A 22,122-nucleotide genomic window follows, 5' to 3' on the forward strand; every position below is an offset into this window, starting at 1 on the left:
TTGATGATGATGATGATGATGATGATGTTAATTCTTTCAAGCTGCTTTATCCACCATTCAGCAAATCGTTGGTTCGTTAAATGATGATCTGACTTGGGGGAAGAGATAACCTCTTTGTCCTTTGGAAATTGCATCATGGAAATTTCCCAATGAGAAGCTCGGTACTATAGCAATACTAGTATTTGCTGAGTATCCGCTGGTTGCCTTGTAGTGTACCAAGGGCTGGCGAAAGTGTGACAGAAGCCTGGAACTGCCATCTTCTTCCCCCATTATAATCTTTTTGCCAAGTGTGAAATGTTCCGAAGAGAAGTTGTCGGGAGATGGACAGGATGCTCCAGGGAGGGTTGGAAGACAATAGTGGGAGTTGGAGAAAACTCCGGCAGTTGAGATTTGACTAATGGCCATGTAGCTTGGACTTGGGGTTTGGTCTCCACGGATCTATTTCTGGCTTATCACTATGGCCATGCTGTGATGTGATAGGACGTCTTTCCTCTGAAGGCCACAATACTAACTTCTAAGGCATCAGTTTTGATTGATTAGAGAATTTTTGCTTTATAGACTGTGTAAAGATTGTATTGTGTCCATTCTCCAGCGAAAGCTTTTGGTTTGCTTTGCTTTTATGACGGCTCATTTCATCTGCCGTGAATGAATCACCAACCGTTACTTGTTTTATTGGAGTTATTGTTGGTTGATGTTCCTACATATAAAATGCTAAAGGTGAAGCTGAATATTAGGAAGGTTTTTTTTGTTGTTGAATTCCAAGATCAGGGAATTCAGTTCATTGTCTCAAGCTGATTAGGGGAATGTGTAAATAGGCTGAAAGTCCCAGATACCCAGAGACTTTTAATATGGGTTCTCATTTTCAAATTACCTCTGAGGAGAAAAGGTGTAAATTCACATTTAGGAGGATCAGTGCTTAGAACAGTGCTTGGCACATAGTAAGCGCTTAACAAATACCATCATTATTATTGTCCTCCCGTAGCTTTGCATATTTTCAGGTCCTGCTAAACAGAAATGAGCCCTTAGATTCCCCCCACTTTCACAGACTCAGGAAAGCCAATTTTACAAAATTTAAGCTTCAGAGATTTGCAACTGGCCTCTCATCTAAATAATGCAAAATAAATGATGATGAAGGGTAGTTGTGGTTTAAAAAAATGGGGAGAGTGAGGAAAAAACTAATGCATGATAGACGTCAGTGATAATTTTGAGATGTAAATTGTTCTTATCCTTGAGCAATAAAAACAGGAGTTTTTTGAGTATGTTTTCTGTTGAATATGGTAAACAGATCCTGCATGTAGCTACAATCATTTTGACTGAAAACATACTGGAAATCTCTGTAAAGGTCACTGCTTTATTTTAATAACAAAGGAGAAAGGGAAAATTAGTTTTTTTAAAAAAAAAAGCAAAAGGAAATCTACTAATTTTTCTTCCCATTAGATTAATAAAAGAACAATGGCCCCATTACCGCGCCTTCATTTTTACACTTACGTAAACCCAGAAGGTGGGGCACCAACTCATAGGGTATCAGATAAAGGGAATAAGACTAGAAGACCTTTCCACATTATTTTTGGACTGTAGCAAGTGTGCTGGCTTCTTGAAGTTGTCACCACTACTCAAAGTTTCTTCCATTATCTAGCTCTCCCATTTCATATTCTGAATTTCCAGGAAGAGAAGTCCATCTCAGTGCACACAACGGGAAACTCTTTTTTAATTTTTCTCCTGTCAAGATAAGTTACTGTTTTAGTCATTAACAAAAGAAGAAAAACTCTCACTTTGCAACTGTTGAAAGATAAGGAAATCCACCAGCTGAATGTCAGATTTAATGCAGAGCTCTAGTAGAAACACTTCCTAGCGGGAAAAGTTTTCTCCCTTTTCATCTAAGATGCCAGAGCCGTTTTATTACTTTTAAAAGCCAAAACACATAACCATAGCTTTCTATTTAAACAGAGCTCAGAGTAAAATATTTTATTCATAGGTTATAAATTCCAGAGCACTGCTAACCTTTGGGGTGTCAGATTGTGGCTTAGGTTTGCTCATTATTGGAGTCTGATAAAGCATCATGTGCAAAGAGCTGTAGGCACTGAGCGAAAGCAACAATGACATCTGTAGACCAACCCCAAAAAGAGAAGGAAAAGTCATTTGTTCTGCATGATGAGCATTACTTTGGGTTCAGGCACCTGAGAATGGGATATATTATTGACCAGAGATCACTTTGACCCCTGTCTGTGAGTTGATTCATCGAGGCCTTTTTGGGTTGTGAATGCTATCAATTTATAAAAAAGGGGAGCAGAGAAATAAATGGGAACAACTCCTTTCTCAGTCAGTGGTAGAGCTCACTTAAGCAAGGTGATTGTGTTAAGGCTTTTAGAGAAAACACTGGTCCATTAAATTTGAGGTTGGTAAACTGTGGCCCCAGGAAGCTGCATAAAGAAAATAACACTCTGCTACATTAGGCAACTATAAACAGTTGGAGTGAACTGTTGGAGGCAATTAAAATCCAAGTCAGCCTGCTCTCCTGTGTTGGTCAAGTAATTTTAATTCACGGGTAGAGCTCTTTTGGTATTCCCCACTCCAGAAGGTGAATGTGCTGCTTGGAGAGAAGGCACACAAAAAGGATTGTTGTACATAAGGCACAAAGCGGGAAAAGAACAGAGCCTAGAGATGTTTGTGGGGTGGGGGGGCCAAACAGAGAAGCATGCATTTCTCTGTTTGAATCTCCAGTAGCTCTAAGAAATGTGAAAATGTTTACTGTTCTTCCACAAGTGTATTTATTTCTCCATTTGGTGTCTGGTGTGTCATAAGGAGGAAACACAGGAGCACTCTTGCAGAGCCAAAATTTATTAATGGTTTAGGAATGTGGTCCCTGAACCAATTCTAGACAAAAACAAAATATTTGGGGGCTTTTACGGAGTCCTTTGGCTGCAGGAACCGAGCTCAGATAGAAGTGCAAACTTTCTATCTGATTGCAACCTTTCTGCCTGTCCAAGGGTCCCACTGAATTGACTTGACAACCTGGGCCTGTTTTGAAATTACTACCAAGTTAATAGCTTTTATTCGGAGGTTAGTGATGGATTCCCCATCCTCAGATAATGAGAGGTTAATGATGAAGGTAAGATTTTTGTGTGTTTGTTTTTTGGCTTTTATGAGGGGTAGTAAACCAGAAGGCTAAGTAATTACAATTTGCAGGGAAACCATATGGCTTTCTGCAGTCGGGTTGATGATGGACAGGCTGGAAATGTGAGACATCCACCTCAGTTCTTTCTTGAATTTAAAACCAAACTGAAGCTGATTTCCTTTACAGTTGGAAAAACACAGTTTCCTGCATCCAAAGATAAGCCTCTTTTAATAATAATAATTATGGGATTTGTAAAGCACTTACTATGTGCCAGGCACTGTACTAAGTGCTGGTTTGGACTTGAACAAATTGGGTTGGGACACAGTCCCTGTCCCACATGGGGCTCAGTTTCACTCCCCATTTTTACAGATGAGGTAACTGAGGCACAGAGAAATGAAGTGACTTGCCCAGGGTCACAAAGCAGACAAGTTTTAGAGCTGAGATTAAAAGCCATGGCCTTCTGATTCCCAGGCCTATTCTCTATCCACTACGTCATGCTGCTCTTTTAATAATAATAATAATAATAATAATAATAATAATAATAATAATAATGGCATTTATTAAGCACTTATTATGTGCAAAGAACTGTTCTAAACACTGGAGAGGTTACAAGGTAATCAGGGTGTCCCACGGGGGGCTCACAGTCTTAATCCCCATTTTACAGATGAGGTAACTGAGGCACAGAGAAGTCAAGTGACTTGCCCAAAGTCACACAGCTGACAATTGGCGGAGCCAGGATTTGAACCCATGACCTCTGACACCAAAGCCCGGGCTCTTTCCACTGAGCCACGCTGCTTCTCTTTTGAGCATCAACCAGCTTTTCCAGAGAACTCTCTTTTTACTTGTCAACAAAACAGAAAATGTCTGGTTGAATTTTCTCGGCAGTTCGCACAGTTTTTCACTATGAAGGAAAAAGGTGGGAGGGAAAAGCAAATTTGGGTTGTGGCTCAACCAGAACTAAACAAAGCCTCTCAACTTTGTACATAGTCTGATAAGCGCACAACTTTTTTTGCAGCCAATCTGGATCATTCAGGCATGATTCAGGTACTTCTCAGTGTTCCTAAATTGCTGAAAGCAGGATATTGAGCCAATGCATTGAGTAATCTGAAAGTATTAAAAAAAAACCCACCTATACATTGAGGGAGGAGGAAAATCGTATAAGCGTTTTTAAAGGAAGTTGTTGGGATATAATTCAGGTTACCAATGTATCTTTGAAATGACATTTAATCAATAGGCCGGGATTCTTGGCTATAGCTATTTCCATGATTTGTAAATTTATGTGATGGCGGGGTAAACGTAGTCAGGTTCAATCAATGAATCAGTGGTATTTATTAAGCACATATGATGTGCAGAGCACCATCCTAAGCACTTCGGAGAGTTCAAGAGTTTGTAGATAGGATCCCTGCCTACATGGAGTTTATAGACTAGAGAGGGAGATAAATTATAGAGGTATATGTACCTAAGTGCTGCTGTGGGGCTGGGGGTGGGATGAATATCAAAATGTTTAAAGGGGTACAGGATAAGTTTATAGGCAACTCAGAAGGAAAAGCTTAGACAGAGAAAGGAGGGTTTAGTCAGGGAAGGCCTCTTGGAGAAAATATTATTTTAGTTGGGCTTTGAAGGTGGGGAGAGTGGTGGTCTGTTAATCCTGAAGGGGAAGGTAATTCCAGGCCAGAGGGAGGTTGTGGGCTAGAGGTCAAGGGTGAGAAGGATGAGGTCGAGATCAATTGATCGTATTTATTGAGCACTTACTGTGTGCAGAGTACTGTACTAAGTGCTTGGGAGAGTACAGTTTAACAGAGTTCATTCAGTCAGTCATATTCATTGAGCTCCTATAATGTGCAAAGCACTGTACTAAGCTCTTCGTGACTTTCCCAAGGTCATACGGCAGACGTTTTGCAGAGCCAGGATTAGAACCCACAGCTTTCTGATTCCCAGGCTACTCAATAGACTTGTTCCCTGCCCACAACTAGCTTACAGTCTAGAGATGCATAGAATAGGTTGGCATTAGAGGAATGAAGTGTGTTTGGGTTGTAGAGGATTGGTGAGGTAAGGGAGGAAAGGGCGAGCTGATCAAGTGCTTAGTACAGTGCTCTGCACACAGTAAGCTCTCAGTAAATACAATTGAATGAATCTCTTGGTGATACTGTGGGTTTTTTGGTGGGGTTTTTTCCGACCCCTGTGTTACTCGTAGAAGAAAATGAAGCGTAGTAATGGAGTCATCGTTAATATTCAAAGGAGACACTATTCCCACATTAGAGCTTTCATGCATTCTTAGGATCTGGGTGGAGTCTTATAATAATAATGATAACAATAGAGAAGCAGCGTGGCTCAGTGGAAAGAGCCCGGGCTTTGGAGTCAGAAGTCATGGGTTCAAATCCCTGTTCCGCCAACTGTCAGCTGTGTGACTTTGGGCAAGTCACTTCTCTGTGCCTCAGTTACCTCATCTGTAAAATGGGGATTAAAATTGTGTGAGCCCCCCCGTGGGACAACCTGATCACCTTGTAACGTCCTTAGTGCTTAGAACAGGACTAGTAAGAGCTCATAGTAAGAGCTTAACAAATGCCAACATTATTATTATATTATTAGTTGTATTTAAGTGCTTCCTATGTGCCAAGCACTGTACTAAGCGCTGGGATAGATGCAAGGTGATCAGGTCGGACACAGTTCCTGTTTCTCATTGGGCTCATGATCTAAGGGGGATGGAGCCCAGGAATTTAACTGAGACAGGAATTTAAGGTAAGTGGGAACCAGCTTTTCCCTGTCTTCCTAGTCCATGTTCTTTCCACTAGGCCATGCTGTTTTCCAATATTCTTTTATATATTTCTGCTTCTCTTTTATACCCTTTTACTTCTTCCTATCTGTAATATTCTTTAATATCTGTCTCCCCACTAGATTTTAAGCAACTTGAGGTGAGAGATGCTTACCGTTTCAAGAGCCTTGAAAAGGGAATGCTGTGCACACAGGCACTCAATAAATATTATTCATTGATTAACTGATTTTTATATCATCCCCTTAGCCTCAATCACTCATCAAGTACATGTATGGTTTCCAGGCCAGTGGTTTTGAAGAACTGCAGCAGCAGGGAGCACCTCTACTTTGATGGGAGGTTATTATCATTAGCAGAGGACTTTACTGTAAAGGTGAATTCTGAGTTTGTCCCCTAGGAAATATAGATAATTTACTGATTAAGGGAATGGAAAACCATGATTGGCAATGGAATCCTAGTCCGAGAAGTAATAGAAAAAACCCAGCCAGCTTGAAATAGGTTCATTCACTCATTCATTCATTCAATCGTATTTATTGAGCGCTTATTGTGTGCAGAGCACTGTATTAAGCGCTTGGAAAGTACAAGTTGGCAACATATAGAGACGATCCCTACCCAACAGCGGGCTCACAGTCTAGAAGGTTCATAATCCTTTTCTGTTGTCGTTGTGCACATGAGCAGCCTTCAACTCCATTTGTCCCGTAACACTTTGGTCTTACCAACAACCGTTTTAACTACTGCAGCCACTAACCCTCACGGTTGGGATGGGAAACCCATTCACCTAAATATGTGAAGGTTGGGATGTGAGGATGATTCACCCAACTCTGCTTGGCCTACTGTACTGTATGACTACCTTAATAGTCACCGCGGACCATGTACATTATCTACTGGGAATGCTTAGGTGGAAGATGTATTCCAACTTGAGATATAATTTCACGACAGAATTATGTGGTGAAAATAAAAAGCTAGGCCACAGACTGAAAAGGGAGCCATATTCCCAGGAGGCAGTGCCTGCATCGCAGGACTCTTGATGAAATTGATAAGAGAAGAGGGGAAAAGGATACTGAGTCAAAGCAGTCTGCTTCAGTACTCTCCCAAGTGCTTCATGCAGTGCTGTGCTCAATAAATACCATTGATTGTTTGAAGGAGGAAAGCAAGTAAACACCTGATAGGCCTCAAAAGAACACCTTGGCAGGGAGGTAGATCCGTAAATGTTCCCCAGAGAAGTAGTTCATGATGTCTGGCAGGCCTTTTTCTGTAGCATCAATACAGTAATCCCGCTTCACACACACCTGGGTCAGTGGGATATTTTGGGAGGTGCTTGACCTGTCGGTCAGGATTATGAAAAGTCCATCCCTCTGTGGGTGGACAGTTGAGCTCTTCTAGGGGCTGAGCTAAGGGAAGTGATTCAGTTTTGAAGTTAGTAGTTAATTTCCTGGTGCTTGTATACCTCCTTGCCCCGAGATGAAGTTAAAAAGATCTGCACAGGGCCGTATCGATTTGTGTAGTCTTCCAGAGTTCAGTGCAGTGCCTTACACACAGTGAGCATTCAATAAGTATAATCATCATCATCATCATCATCAATCGTATTTACTGAGCGCTTACTGTGTGCAGAGCACTGTACTAAGCGCTTGGAAAGTACAAATTGGCAACATATAGAGACAGTCCCTACCCAACAGTGGGCTCAAAGTCTAAAAGGGGGAGACAGAGAACAAAACCAAGCATATTAACAAAATAAAATAAACAGAATAGAAATGTACAAGTAAAATAAATAAATAAATAAATAGAGTAATAAATATGTACAAGCATATATACATATATACAGGTGCTGTGGGGATGGGAAGGAGGTAAGATGGGGGGGATGGAGAGGGGGACGAGGGGGAGAGGAAGGTACAACAGAATTGGTACACACATTCCATGCCACAAGGAGCTTACAGTCTAAAGGAGGAGACACACATTAAAATAAATTAAAGTAAATAGTGCTGTGGGTAGCCTTCTCTTCCTCTCTCCCTTCCCATCTCTCTCCCTCCCTTCCTCACTCTCCCTTGCACTCTCTCTCTCCCCTCCCCCATCTCCGAGTTAAAAGGAAGTGAGTATGGGTTAATTTGGTTATGATCTTAATCTGTGGGTGACTGTAGTCTAAACCCTTTTTCTCAGCTTTACCCAGGTAGGGAGGGCTCTTAGCACAAGGTATAACCATATGGCCTGGTAATGAAAGCTTCATCTTGGTCCTGACAACTAAACTGCAGGAGCTGTAAGTATATCTTGCAAACCTGGTCTCTCATATTCTCTGTTGTGGATTTTCCCATTTGTGTTATTAATTAATTACTAATTTTGATCTGATTTAGAAGTATGGTTCAGTCATGGTTGCTGGGATTTACATGAATTTATGATTAGATGTTGGTTGGAGTTCTTAATTTCACATCTTTCTCTAGTGGTCTTAAATATTGGAGGGAATTATATTGGCTCTTTTTATGGCTATACAACATAGCCCAAAATTAGATCCAAGGAAGCAGCTGGATTCTACTAACAGTTTTTCTGTGATACCAAGAGGTTGCTTTCAAAATGCTGATAAGGGAAAGCGGGACTGTTTAAACCACAAGAGGAGACAGAGCAAGTCTTCTTTTTGGAGGGTGGAAGGGTGCTCCGCTGTTTCATTTAAAGTTGTCATGCTTCGCCACCAGTAGCCAAGCAGTGGTCAGGAAATGAGCCATCGGAAGCACATCCCGGCCTAGTAGATAGAGCACGGGCCTGGGAGCCGGAAGGACCTGGGTTCTGATCCCAGCTCTGCCACATGTCTGCTGGATGACCTTGAGCAAGTCACTTCACTTCTTTCGACCTCAGTTACCTCATCTGTAAAATGGGGATTAAGATAGTGAGCCCCTTGTGGGACAGGGACTGTGTACCTGATTAACTTGTAGGGCTTAGAACAGTGCTTGGCACAAAGTAAGCCCTTAACGAGTAACATAATTATCTCTATTATTATTATTATTTCACAGCTTCCTGCCAGGGAACCACTCCCTAATAACCAATAAGCAAATAGATCTCATGGTGTCATGAAGGTTGAGCTGAGAGCAATCAGCACGTATCACGTATCAGCACGTCAAGCTAGGACAAGGATAAGAAAGATAGTATCATGGCATAAAGCTTCCCCTAAGGTCATGTCTTTTCCAAGAGGCCTTCCCTGATTAAGTCCTCTTTTCCGTAGCTCGATCTCCCCTCTGCATTGTCTTTGTACTTGGATCTGTGAACTTTGGACATTTAATATTTGCCCCAACCCCACAGCACTTGTATATATATCTTCAAATTATATATTATAATATTAATGTATTTCTCCCCCTCTCTATTGTAAGCTTGTTATAGGCAGGGTACTTGTCTGCTAATTCTGTTGTACTCTCCCAAGTGCTTAGTATAGTGCTCTGCACATGGTAAGTGCTCAATATTTATTCTTTAATTGATTAAGTTGTTCTCTCTAGATTACTTCTTGTTCTTCCCAGTTAGATTATCTAGGAGTTTGGATAATAGATTAGGAAATGTGCCTCAAAGGACTCTTTGAGGTTACCTTCCAAGACCACTGCTTACCCCCCAGGCCTGGGGGAGGGTTTGAATGTGGGCTGTATGTCTATGAGAAGGAAGCAGTGTGGCCTAGTGGAAAGAGCACAGGCCTGACAGAGGATCTGGGTTCTAATCCTGACTCTGCCAGTTGTCTGCTGTGTGGCCTTGGGAAGTCACTTAACTTCTCTGGGCCTCGGTTTCCTCATCTGCACAATGAGAATTCCATACCTGCTCCCCCACCTACTTAGACTGTGAGCCCCATGTGGAACCAGATGATAATAATAATATTAATAATGATGGTATTTGTTATGCACTTACTGTGTATCAACCACTGTTCTAAGCTCTGAGGTAGGTACAGGCTAATTGTGTTGGACACAGTCTTTGTCCCACATGGGGCTCACAGGTAACTGAGGCGCAGAGAAGTGAAGTGATGTGCCCAAGGTCACACAGCAGACAAGTGGCAGAGTGGGATTAGAACCCAGGTCCTTCTGATTCCCAGACCCATGCTCTATCCACTAGACCATGCTGCTTCTACATCTTGTATCTACCCCAGCTCTTGGTACATAGTAAGCGCTTAACAAATACCACAATTATTATTATTAATTTAATGGGGGAGTTTAGTTCCCATTTGTTCCACCTATCGATTAGGGCGAGATCTCCGTACTTACAAGGGGATATCTGTCAGTCGTACTTGGAGCAGATTTCCGATCATTGGACAAAAATCCCAGGGGAGGCTTCCTGGGAAAAAGAGTTCTTAAGATACAGACTGAACCAGATCTGGGAAGCACACCAGGAGGAGGAAGAGTTGTTTGGGTTTTTTTTTCACCTGGCTGTAGTCTGTGCATGTAACATCATTTAGAGGGCAACCTCAAAGCCTAATCTTCACTGTTCAGGAGGCTTTCCATCTAACTGTACACCCAGTAACACCTAGGTAGGTAGCAACCAAGTTTAACAGTGAACACCACATAAAACACTTAACGAACACTTACTACTATTAGCATTTGGGAGAGGCACTTACTGTATGCAGAGCAGTGTACTAAGTGCTTTGGAGAGTATTATATAAAATAATTTGTAGACCCGTTCCCTGCCCACAGTGAGGTTACAGTCCGGAGGGGGAGATAGACATTAACAGAAATAATTTGTGGTTATGTACATGAGCGCTTTGGGGCTGAAGTTGGAGTGAATACCATGTGCCCAAAGCGTGCAGATCCAAATGCAGAGACAACAAAGAGGAGAAAGGAAGTCAGGGAAAAGAAGGCTTAATCAGGGAAGGCCTCTTGGAGGAGATGACACCTTAATAAGACTTTGAAGGTTGGGAGAGTGATGTTCTGGCATATGTGGAGGCGGAGGGAGTTCCAGCCCAGAGGGAGAATGTGGGAAAAGGGTCAGTGGTGATATAGATGAGATTGAGAAGCAGGGTGGCTCAGTGGAAAGAGCACGGGCTTGGGAGTCAGAGGTCATGGGTTCTAATCCCGGCTCTGCCACCTGTCTGCTGTGTGACCTTGGGCAGGTCCCTTAACTTCTCTGAGCCTCAGTTACCTCATCTGTAAAATGGGAATTAAGACTGTGAGCCGCACGTGGGACAACCTGATCAGCTTGTATTTCCCCCCCAGTGCTTAGAGCAGTGCTTCGCACATAGTAAGCGCTTAACAAATGCCATTATTATTATCATCAAGGTGCCATGAGCAAGCTCGTGCTAGAGGAGCGAATTAGGTAGGCTGGGCTGTAGTAGACCAGTGAGGTGAGGGGGCAAGCTGATTAAGTGCTTTAAAGCCACAGTAAGGAATTTCTGTTTGATGCAGAAGTGGATGGGCAATGATTGGAGGTTCCTTAGGAGCGGGGAGATGTAGAGTGATTTTTCTTTTATATTTTTTTTAGAAAAACAATCTGAGCAGCAGGGTGAAGAATGGACTGGTGTGGGGAGAGACAGGAGACAGAGCGGTCAGCAGGGAGGCAGAAACGGTAGTCAAGGCAGGGTAAGATAAGTGCTTGGAAGAGTGGTAGGAGGTTGGATGGAGAGGAAAGGGTGGATTTTAGCAGTTTCGCAAAGGTAGAACCGACGGGATTTGATGTCAGATGGAATATGAGCATTGTCTGAGAGAGATGAGTTGCGGCAATGCCAAGGTTAAGGGCTTTTGAGATAGGGAGGATAGTGATATTTGTCTGCAGTGATAAGAAAGACAGGGGAGGACAGGATTTGGGTGGGAGTTCTGTTTTGAACATGTTTAGCGTGAGATGGCGAGACATTCTGGTAGAGATATCCTGAAGGCAGGAGGAAATGTGAGACTGCAGAGGAAAGAGAGGTCTGTCTCCCCCTCTAGACTGTGAGCTCACTGGGCTGGGAATGTATCTGTTTATTGTTATATTGTACTCTCCCAAGCACTTAGTTCAGTGGTCAGTAAATACGACTGAATGAATCGAATGAATTAATTAATGGATAGGTCAATTTGGGGATCATCTGCATAAATGTGGTAGTTGGAGCCAAGGGAATGAGTGAGTTTTTCAAGGGAGTGGGTGAAGATGGAGAATAGAAGGGGACCCAGAACTGAGCCTTGACGGACACCCCTCCTCCTCCCCCCCGGCCCCACTGTCAGGTGATGGGAGGCAGAGACTGAGAAAGAGTCAGAGAGATAGAAAGAGAACCAGGAGAGGACAGTATCAGTGAAGCCAAAGCTGGATAATATTTTCAGGAGAAGGGGGTGATCCGCAGTGTTGAAAGAAACTGAGAGGTCTAGGGTGATTAGGGTGGGTTAGCGCTCGCTAGATTTGACGAGAAGATCATTGGTGACCTTACAGAGGGCTGTTTCAGTGGACTGAAGGGGGTGGAAATCAGATTGGATGGGATCAAGGAGAGACCTGGATTCTAGTCCCAGCTCTGCTTCTGTCCTGCTATGTGACCTTGGGCAAATGTGCATCAGTTAAAGAATGAAATCTTATTTTTTCCCCAATTTTCAAGGTTAGGTAATGTTTTGTTCACCAGAAATGGAAGTGGTGAAATATTTTTAATGGGCTAAATTATTGCAAGACCACAAATTTTATAAGCAATAATCCAATGGAAATGTGCCGGTGAGAATGCTGAGCAACCAATTTGAGGTACCAGGAATGTTTTCTACGTAAAATGCAGACACTGGTCCACTCAAGTACAAAACAAAGAATTTGATTTACAATTTGAAGTAAAACCAGTAGTAAGGTAATTGGGGAGGTGGAAAGCAATCTCCTTCCTATCAAATTGCTTTCTGTATGCATGCTCCACTTAGGAGTTGGATCTTGATGCTTGCATTTCGTTTGTGCACATATTCCTTCCGCTCGTGAATCTTCCTTCTGGTAGAATTACAATCATCTCTGAGCGATTGTCAGCAAAAAAGAACCAAGCTGCGAAATACGAACCGGCTCCTGAGGTTTTATTTTAATAAGAAAATAGTTTTATAGGAGAAGGAAAGGCATTTAATTTTTTCCTGTAGTGGTCAATTTTATTGCATTAACTCAATGACAAACTCCTGTAGAATGAAGATACCTACATCTTGTTCTGTGCCAATAGACCTTTTTGAGAACAGAGTCTTGACATCCAGAATGTTTGGGACCAGCAGATGGGCACTTTGCCAAGATATTGTACTCTTCCAAGAGCTTAGTACAGTGCTTTGCACACAGCAAGCGCTCAATAAATATGATTAATAATATGGTCTGCCTATTTCAAGATAATGGGTGTGGCAGAATGTCACTTCAAGAATGAAGTGATTAACAAACCTCTGTTATTAAACTCTTTCTGTGTTCACATCACTGTAGTAAGTTCTTGGGAGAGTACCATAAGGAGGTAGACACAGTCTTTGCCCTCAAGGAACTTATAGTCAGTCAATCAATCAGTGGTATTTATTGAGTGCTTTCTACGAGCAAAATACTGTTCCAAGTGCTTGTGAGAGTACAATACAAGAGAATTAGTAGAAACCTTCCCTGCCCATAGAGTCTAAGGGGGAGACAGACATTAAATTATTTGTTGTCAATTATTTATTCCTATTAAAGATATGTACATAAGAGCTGTGGGGTTGAGAGTCGAGCAAATATCAAATGTCCAAATGTCTCAGATCCAAGTGTATGGACAATGCAGAAGGGAAAACGAGCCAGGGAAAAGAGGGCTTAATCAGGGAAGGCCTCATGGAGAAGATGTTGATCTTAATTGTGCCTTGAAGATGGAGAGAGTGATGGTCTGGCGTATATGGAGGGGGAGTGTGTGCCAGGCTAGGGGGAGGATGTGGGAGAGAGGCCGGTGGCAAGATAGACAAAATCAAGGCATAGTGAGTGAGCTGGCACCAGAGGAGCGGAGTGTGCATAGTCTAATGGCCAAGTGAGAAATGGATCACGATATGTTGCAGTTTCTCCTCTTAACATGGCGTAGAGGATATGTGGACCGAGCTCAGGAAGATTCACAAACAGTCATGGCATGCCAAGAAAATTGTGATCCAGTGCCATGTGGGACAGTTCCAAACCCAGAATTGTCCTTGTGTGACCTCGCCCTCATCTAGATAAAGAGGGAGTTGATTAGAGAAATCAAACAAGAGGCAGGACTGAGTCTGGACTCTGTAGACAGTAGGCTCGTGAGGCCCAGGGAGCGTATCCACCAACTCTGTTATATTGTACTCTCCCAAGTGCTTAGTACAGTGCTCTGCACACAGTAAGTGCTTAATAAATATGATTGAGGTGACCAAAGAGACAGCAGGTATCAGAGGCCAGGGCCAGGGTGGCTTCCCCCGGCCATGAGTGTGGGTCCAGCCGATCACAGCTAGGCGAGACTGTAAGCTCATTGTGGGCAGGGAATGTGTCTGTTATATTGAACGCTCCCAAGCATTTAGTACAGTGCTGTGCACACAAATAAGTGCTTAATAAATAGGATTGGCTGAGACTGTAAACAAAACAAAATCAATCAGTGGTATTTATCAAGCACTTACTATGTGCAGAGCACTATACTCAGTGCTTAGGAGTGTACAATAGAACATAATTAGCAGACACATTCCTTGCCTATAATGAGCTTACAGTCTAAGGGGAGTGTTCATGTGATTTCCAAGGGACTACTAAAATTACCATGAACTCTTTTATTTTTTTTTTTGGTATTTGTTAAGTGCTTACTAAGTGCAAAGCACTGTTCTAAGTGCTGGGGAGGTTACAGGGTGATCAGGTGTCCCACGGGGGGGTCACAGTTTTAATCCCCATTTTACAGATGCGGTTACTGAGGCACAGAGAAGTTAAGTGACTTGTGCAAAGTCACACAGCTGACAGTTGGTGGAGTGGGGATTTGAACCCATGACCTCTGACTCCAAAGCCCGGACTCTTTCCACTGAACCGAATTTGACCCCAGAAGGAGATCTAAGGCCCAAATACAGCAAAGCAGAAATGACTGTTGGAGCACAACAGGTCGACTAGAATTCAGGGAGCAATGCCAAGATGTCAGTTAGAAATCTGTGGTCATTACAGGCCAGACATGTTTGGTCTACGTGAGCTCTCACAGCTACGAGGCACATGCATCTGTTTAGCGCTACAAGGATACTTAAAGAATAAAGCTTAATAGGCTAGTGTGTCATTTGGTGCCTGAGTAGCTTCACGCTGAACTGAAGGGCTAGAGAGCTGTGAGGGCAACCTCAAACTTTCTAGCTCACTGGGAGACCTGTACCTACCAGTAAAAGCATTTCTGGCTTTTTGAGAAGTTTCATCCACATCAAAGCTGGTTGTGGACAGGGAATGTTCATTCATTCATTTAATCATATTTATTGAGCACTTACTGTGTGCAAAGCACTGTACTAAGCACTTGGGAGAGTACAGTATACCAATGAACAGACACATTCCTGCCCACAACGAGCTCACAGTCTAAAGTGGGAGAGAGATATTAATATAAATAAATAAATTACAAATATATACGGCTATCTACATACGTGTTATGGCGATGCGAGGGAGGATGAATAAAGTAGTAAGTAACAGCAGTGCAGAAGGGAGTTAAAGAAGAGGAGAGGGGAGGCTTCTTGGAGGAGATGTGCCTTCAATAACGAATGCATTTGTATTATTAAATTGTATACCCTCCTAAGCGTTTAGTACAGTGATCTGCACACAGTAAGCACTCAATAAATACGATTGACTAACTTTGAACCCTAGTCATAATTAAATGGCAGGGCAGCAATAAGGGATTCTGCTTTCAGTCAGTTCACTAATGTTAAGGCAATGCTCTTTGCAGCCCTGGGTGGAACATATGAAAGGAATGGACGAGGGTAGACTGCCACGCTAAATGGATCGCTTTGTCCTTATTTTCAGAATTTGAATTATACTCTAGTTGTTGACTTCCCTCTAGGGGTGTCTAAGCTTCAGGCCCACCTCATCTTTTTAGACCATGGCTCCTGGTAAGTGAGCCGGCCTTGCCTGCCTTCTTTGGGTTCTTCCCCTGATTGGGATGGTACCGGTCCCCAGAATGCAGGCCCAACAGACTCTTTAAAGCTGTTGAGAAGCTCAATCACAAGCCCCGCGGTCCAGAAGTGAACTTTTGGGAGGCCGTCTCAATGGACCAGCCACTCGGAGTGCGGTAATCAGGAGGGAGGTTGCTGTCTTCGAGCAGGGACTTTGGGGAAATCAGGATCCTAAGAGGCAGATGCTAAGAGAGTGACAGGTGTTGTGTGGCAACATATCAGTGCCACTTAAATCGCTACAGTGTGGAACCGAGTGTCAGTTGCTCAGAGGTCTTTTCATCTGCACCAGCATGTGTGAATAGGATCCCACCATCTGTAGTGTCATCTTGGCATACCTGGGACAGTGCTTTCTCTGTTTTTTTATTTCTGTTTCTATTGCCTGATACTAGAAATAATGTGCCTATGATGTGAGATTTTATGCTTACCTGTACATACCCAATATGTTTTTACGGGAAAAGCAGCATGGCCCAGTGGAAAAAGCACAGGTCTACAATTCAGAGGACCTGTGTTCTACTCCTGGCTCTGCCACTTGCTTGCTTTGTGACCTTGGGCAAGTCACTTAACTTCTCTGTGCCTCAGTTTCTTCAACTAGAAAATGAGAATTCAATACCTGTTCTCGCTCTTTTTTTAATGGTATTCATTAAGCACTTACTATATGCCAAGCACTGTACTAAGCACTGGGGTAGATACAAGATAATCAGGTTGGACACAGCCCATGTCCCACATGGGACTCACTGTCTTAATCCCCATTTTACGGATGAGGTAACTGAGGTACAGATTAGAACTGGGATTAAGCCCATGCTCTTTCCACTAGGTCACACTACTTCTACTTAGATTGTCTTACCTGATTAACTTATATCTACCCCAGGGCTCAGAACAGTGCTTGACACAGAAGGGCTTAACAAATACCATGAAAAACCCTCAAAGCAATTTATCAACTTTTTAGAATATGTTACAAAAGGAGGTAGTTCCCACGATGATCACATTTCATCTTTAATTTTAGAGAGAAAAATTGCCTGGATGACCTCTTGAGGTGGTTTCTGATCCTATGAATTGAACTTTAGTCTACTGTTATGCAAAATGATCTTCAGTATAACCAAGTGTATTCTTTCTGATAGACTGAAACCAGAAGCTTAGGGGGGTTAAATAAGGTATGGTCTTTACACTTAAGGAGGGACAGGAGCTTTACCCAGGTTCTTTCTCAATGGAAAGGCTCTCTTCCCCCCTATAAAGCCCTTTTGAGAGCTCACCTCCTCCAGGAGGCTTTCCCAGACTGAGTCCCCTTTTTCCTCTGCTCCTCCTCCCCTCCCCATCACCTCTACTCCCTCCCTCTACTGTACCCCCTTCCCTGCCCCACAGTGCTGTATTTATTATTCTATTTATTTTTTTAATGATGTGTATGTATCTATAATTCAATTTATCTATAATGGTGCTATTGATGTTTATCTATTTCTTTTGTTTTGTTGTCTGTCTCCCCCTGCTAGACTGTGAGCCCATTGTTGGGTAGGGATGTCTCTATCTGTTGCCAAATTGTACTTTCCAAGCACTTAGTACAGTGCTCTGCACACAGTAAGCACTCACTAAATACGATTAAATGAATGAATGAATGAATGAATGAATGAATGAAAGGCTGCTGCCATAATCAGTCAATAACATAACATTTGTGTGTATCCTCAAGGAATTTACAACCTAGCAGGGACAGCAGATGTCCTCTACCCCAGGACTTAGTACAGTTCTCAGTTCATAGTAAGGTCTTAATAAATGCCACAGTTTATTATTATCATCATTATTATTATTATTATTATTATTATGGAAACCTAGCTGAGGCAGAAGCATAGGTGAGAATCTGGAAGAGGACAAATGAGGCTTTTCACCAACAACCACAGGGAACACTCATTCCCTGTCCTGAAGGGAGGCTCGGAATCATTGATACTTTAAATTTTCATCTTCACATTTTGTCGCTTTTCACTTTCCTCCCTTTTGCTATCCTTTTTTCCCCTTTTCTCCCACTCTCTGTTTTTATCCAATTTCTCAGCTTACACCCCTTTCTTTTTTGTTTAAATTAATATGTGGGAGTAAAAGTTCTGGCAAGATTGACAGACCTGACAATATTCATTATGATCAGGCCCCTTGTTTCATATTTTGGGCATACTGTGGACTGTAATTAAAATCCTAGGACTTTCGGGGTACAAGGAGAAAGTGCTATGAAAAGATAGGCTTATTGAGAAGAAAAACAGGAATAGGCAGGAGCAAATTTGACTGGAGCCAAGGAACATGCCTGCTTAGAATCCAAAATTGACTTTAAGCCAAAGACATTTAGAGCATCCACAACAAAGCTGATGTGGTGACAGGAAAGGCGCTGTGGAAACTGCATCAAGGAATCACAAAATGTTTAGATCAAAATGAAGAACGTGTAGGTCATCTGGTAAGACACTGATTGCATACATTCCGGGCAGAAATAAAAAAATTAAACTAAATCTGGCACCTACATTGTTCTTCTTTTGCAGACCTTATTTACTTCCTTGTGTTACTTGCTCCCTTACTCAAAAATGAATGAATAGTTCATAGGAACCAAAGGCAGGTGATGGTTCTGTTTGTTCCAGAAACTATCAGGCAGTGAATGCCCTGAAGACAGTAAAGGACAGGAGGCTTCTTCCCTAGGGTTGAAATAATTCTGTTAAAATCTTTAAAAGTGATTCACCTCTGGCAAGCCATTTCACGTAGCCACCATTCAGAATGGGTGAGCATGGGGCAGTTTCCTGGATTGATGGATGCCTAGATGGAGTAACGTGATTAGTCATGGATCTCCGAGTGTCTGGTTAATTAAAATAAGGCGGTTGTTGCTGTCTGTGGTAAAAATGAAATAAAACAGACAGATGTTCTTCCTACCTTGCTGCTTCAAGGATATTAGATATGCTCCCAGCAGCCAATAAGAGCAGTTCCTCTTCCTCCTTCACCGGATCTAATCCAACTTGGTTGAGCCTGGGTAAAGGCTGTGAAAAATCCTCAGGCTGATGTTTGATGTTACAGTCAAAGTCCAGGTTGGGCTTTGCTAAAGATCTGGATTCTTTCCCATTGCTGGGCTAAGTCTGTCTGTTGGCCCTTTGCCATCCATTGTGGGCCATGGGAGAATGGTTTCCATTTTCCAGAGGAGCCAGAAGCCCGGTAAGACCCTTTTAATTATTATTTTTATTGTTTTTTAATCATCTCCTCCTTTTGCTCCCTCCCCCTCCACCCCCCCAACCCCAGGTGGCTCCAGCCATTAAAGAGAGAATGATGAGGAAGGGCAGCATGATGCTGAGCTACCAACCCCACCGTGGCAAAGTCAACTTCTTCCGTCAGGTGGTCATCAGCCCCCAGGTGAGCCGCGAGGATATGGACTTCCTCCTGGACGAGATTGACCTACTCGGCAGGGACATGTAGCCGTGGCCGCAGAGCCCTCACAGAGGGGGCTCCCGGAAGTATAATGTTTACAGATCAAGAACGTCTGTAGCTGTTGCATATTTAAAATCCTTAGATGCTGAGTAGAATACCGCCCCACCATACCATCTGACACAGAGATAATTAGAATGAGCCCTGAAGACGTCCCAAGGGGTCTCTGAAGCTGAGGGGAGGGAAGGGATGGTTTGGCTGGAATGGAAATTCTGCCCCCTCTTAGTCCTAGTAGAAGCGACCCCCCCGGGAACCCCATGTCCTTTCCCAGAAGGCTAAACTTTGGAGGTGGCCCAGTTGGCAGTGTCTCCCTAGGGATGCAGGCTAGTAGGCGTTGTGTGGCTCTTGCAGAGAAGAAGCCTTTGTCTACAGCATGCACCTGTCTTAGCGAGGCAGCAGAATGGCTGGATACCCAGGGTGAAGTTCTCCCACCCAAAGTCTCCCCCTCCTTCTGAACCCCACAGATTGGTGTCTGAAAAGGGGAGATGTAGCGTGAAAGTTTAGAGGCTTTAGGCACTAGTGAAAGATATTTTTTAAAAAGCAGTGATAAAAGATATTTATTTCAAAGAGATGGTTGTCGATGAGGCTGATTGTGATAAATGATTGGAATTAAATACTGTGCTGGGCCGTTCTGGCTTTCCCACAGAGGAATGAAAAGGAAGAGAAGGGAAAAGCAACTCAGGCTATTTAATATTGTGGGTTTTTTCATTCATTTCCAAGTAACCGCTACCCCTTCCCCTCTCTGTATGGCTGCAATCCTGATTTTGAACAGCCCATGTTCCCTCGCAAGCTGTCCCCCCAACCCCTCCACACCTCTCTGCATGCCTGCAATCCTGATTTTGGGTCCTGTTCTATGTTTTGGGAGAGACTCTTTGGGCTTTGAACTCTCACTGACCTAAAGGGATAGAGAAACGTGATTAGTCTGTTCTACCCCTATGCTGATCACAGATTCTCCTTTTAAGGGCTCCAGGTAGAAAGAAGCGAGTGGGCCCCACATAGGCTTTCCAAATTAAAATTCACCTATAAGACAAGGCATCCTGTTGGTTGTACAGGAGTTCTAAAATAAAGTCAGTAATTGGCTTTCATCCAGTAAAGAAGGTATTTGAACAAATTTTGTCATCCTTTTATTTTCTTAAGAGTCTTAGATTCTCCCTGAGAATTTTCCCTCCAGTTCTTTTTCCTTTGGCTCTGTTCTCTCCAGTATCTGTCACACCCTAGTATTAGTTGGTTGCCTAGGGAGATGTCTTAACTCTGTTGATCCATTAAGGTTCCCTTTAGTGAAAGGATCCTTGTACCTCCCTAAGCACCTCTTTTAGAGAAATCAGATATTTCAGACCGCCAGACTCTTTGGGTAGTGTTTGTTTGGGGACTGAGTGAGAGATGAAAATATATGCTATGTAATTGATTGTTTTCCTAAATAGCTACTAACTGTGAAACTTACTTAGAAGGGTGTTTTTTTGGTTTTTTTTGGTTTGTACAGTCAGTTCTCCTGCAATGTGATAGTGGTGTTCCTAAAAAAACCTTGTATTAAGGAACTCTCACACACCTTCCACAATAACCCACACATGCCCACAACCATTTCTTCTTCCACCGCACCTACCTGGGCCGACTTGTAGGTTGTATTCCGTCTGAACAGACATGCAGCATGGGGCGAACTTAAAGAAAGACAACCTCTGCCCACACTGGGCTTACAGGTTCTTGGTCCTGAGGTCTCAGGCTGGAGGGTCATTTATCATTCCCGAAGGAGGCCCCATTATCATCATCCAAATTGTATAATGAGCTACTGCAGTATAGGTGAACTGACTGTACTAGAATCAAGATAGCAATGACCAATATGGCATTTTCCATTTCAACTCTCTGTATTACCAACAATTGTCTTAAAATGTAATGCTCTTCTGTCTTCATTTTGTGTGTGTAGCCACTGTTGTACAACATTCCCTTTTCCAAGCTTCAGAATACTATGTGGAATGTTGAATTACTTATTTTGATCAGAGGACAAGGGTCGGGGGCACATCCCAGAAATGGTAAGGTTTTTACCTTGATCTTTCCTGGAAGTGGAAGCTATCTTTGAACCAGGTTTTGTGTTTCTGAGAGAGGAGTTTGTCCATCTAAGCAGTAGATGGGATTTGGCATTGCGGTTCGTGGTTTTTCAGGTAAGTTCTCGAGATACATCGACCACTATGAGAAATGCATTTCTATTATCCATTTGTCGATTGCTTTCCACCATTCTGCACTGAAGGGCAAAAGTGCTTAAGGAGTTAATTTATCATTTTCTATTTCCTCTTCTTAAGTTAGGTACCATGGAACTCAGCAGTTTCTTTTGGGTTTTGAGAGTCTAGCAATTTCTGTTTTTTCCATTTAGGGTGAATCTGTCATCAGGCTCTATGATAATTTGAGCAAGCTATGGCCATCTTGTATTTCCACCCTTTCAGGGTGGTGAAAGTTCTTTCACCAATTCTTTTGTTTTCTAAAACACTACAGCTCTAATTCAGAACCACTAGCAATATGGGATTTTATTTTTTTCCCCCACTGAAAGCCAAACCTGTCCTTTTTGAAATGTTGGCTCAAAATGCTTCTGAAATTCATATCTGCACTGTGTAAGCTTTCTGTATGTGAAAATTAATGTGACAGCTTAAATCCTTTAGGTAACTTTATTAACTCTTGTGTGTACTATTTATTGACTGAAACCCCTCCATCCTGGAATGATTCTGCTTTGAAATTGGACTGACATTTTAATATGATTGGCATTAAAGGTAGCTTGCTGTTTTGTGGTGGATGCTTTGAATAAAACTGGAAAGTAAGTTAGGAAGCAA

The 22,122-nt window shown here is 42.6% G+C and overlaps 1 protein-coding gene across 1 annotated transcript in view; it reads left to right on the forward strand.

The window, feature by feature from the left end:
• The window catches only part of GADL1 (glutamate decarboxylase like 1), a 140,899-nt gene extending 118,777 nt beyond the window's left edge, over positions 1-22,122 (forward strand). The window contains exon 15 of the mRNA XM_038772720.1: positions 19,127-22,122. Within this exon, the coding sequence (XP_038628648.1) occupies positions 19,127-19,300 (174 nt within the window). The 3' untranslated portion in view covers positions 19,301-22,122. The remainder of the gene's footprint in view (positions 1-19,126) is intronic.

This window comes from Tachyglossus aculeatus, chromosome 2, assembly GCF_015852505.1.
Source record: "Tachyglossus aculeatus isolate mTacAcu1 chromosome 2, mTacAcu1.pri, whole genome shotgun sequence".
In the NCBI taxonomy this organism is placed as follows: Eukaryota; Metazoa; Chordata; class Mammalia; order Monotremata; family Tachyglossidae; genus Tachyglossus; species Tachyglossus aculeatus.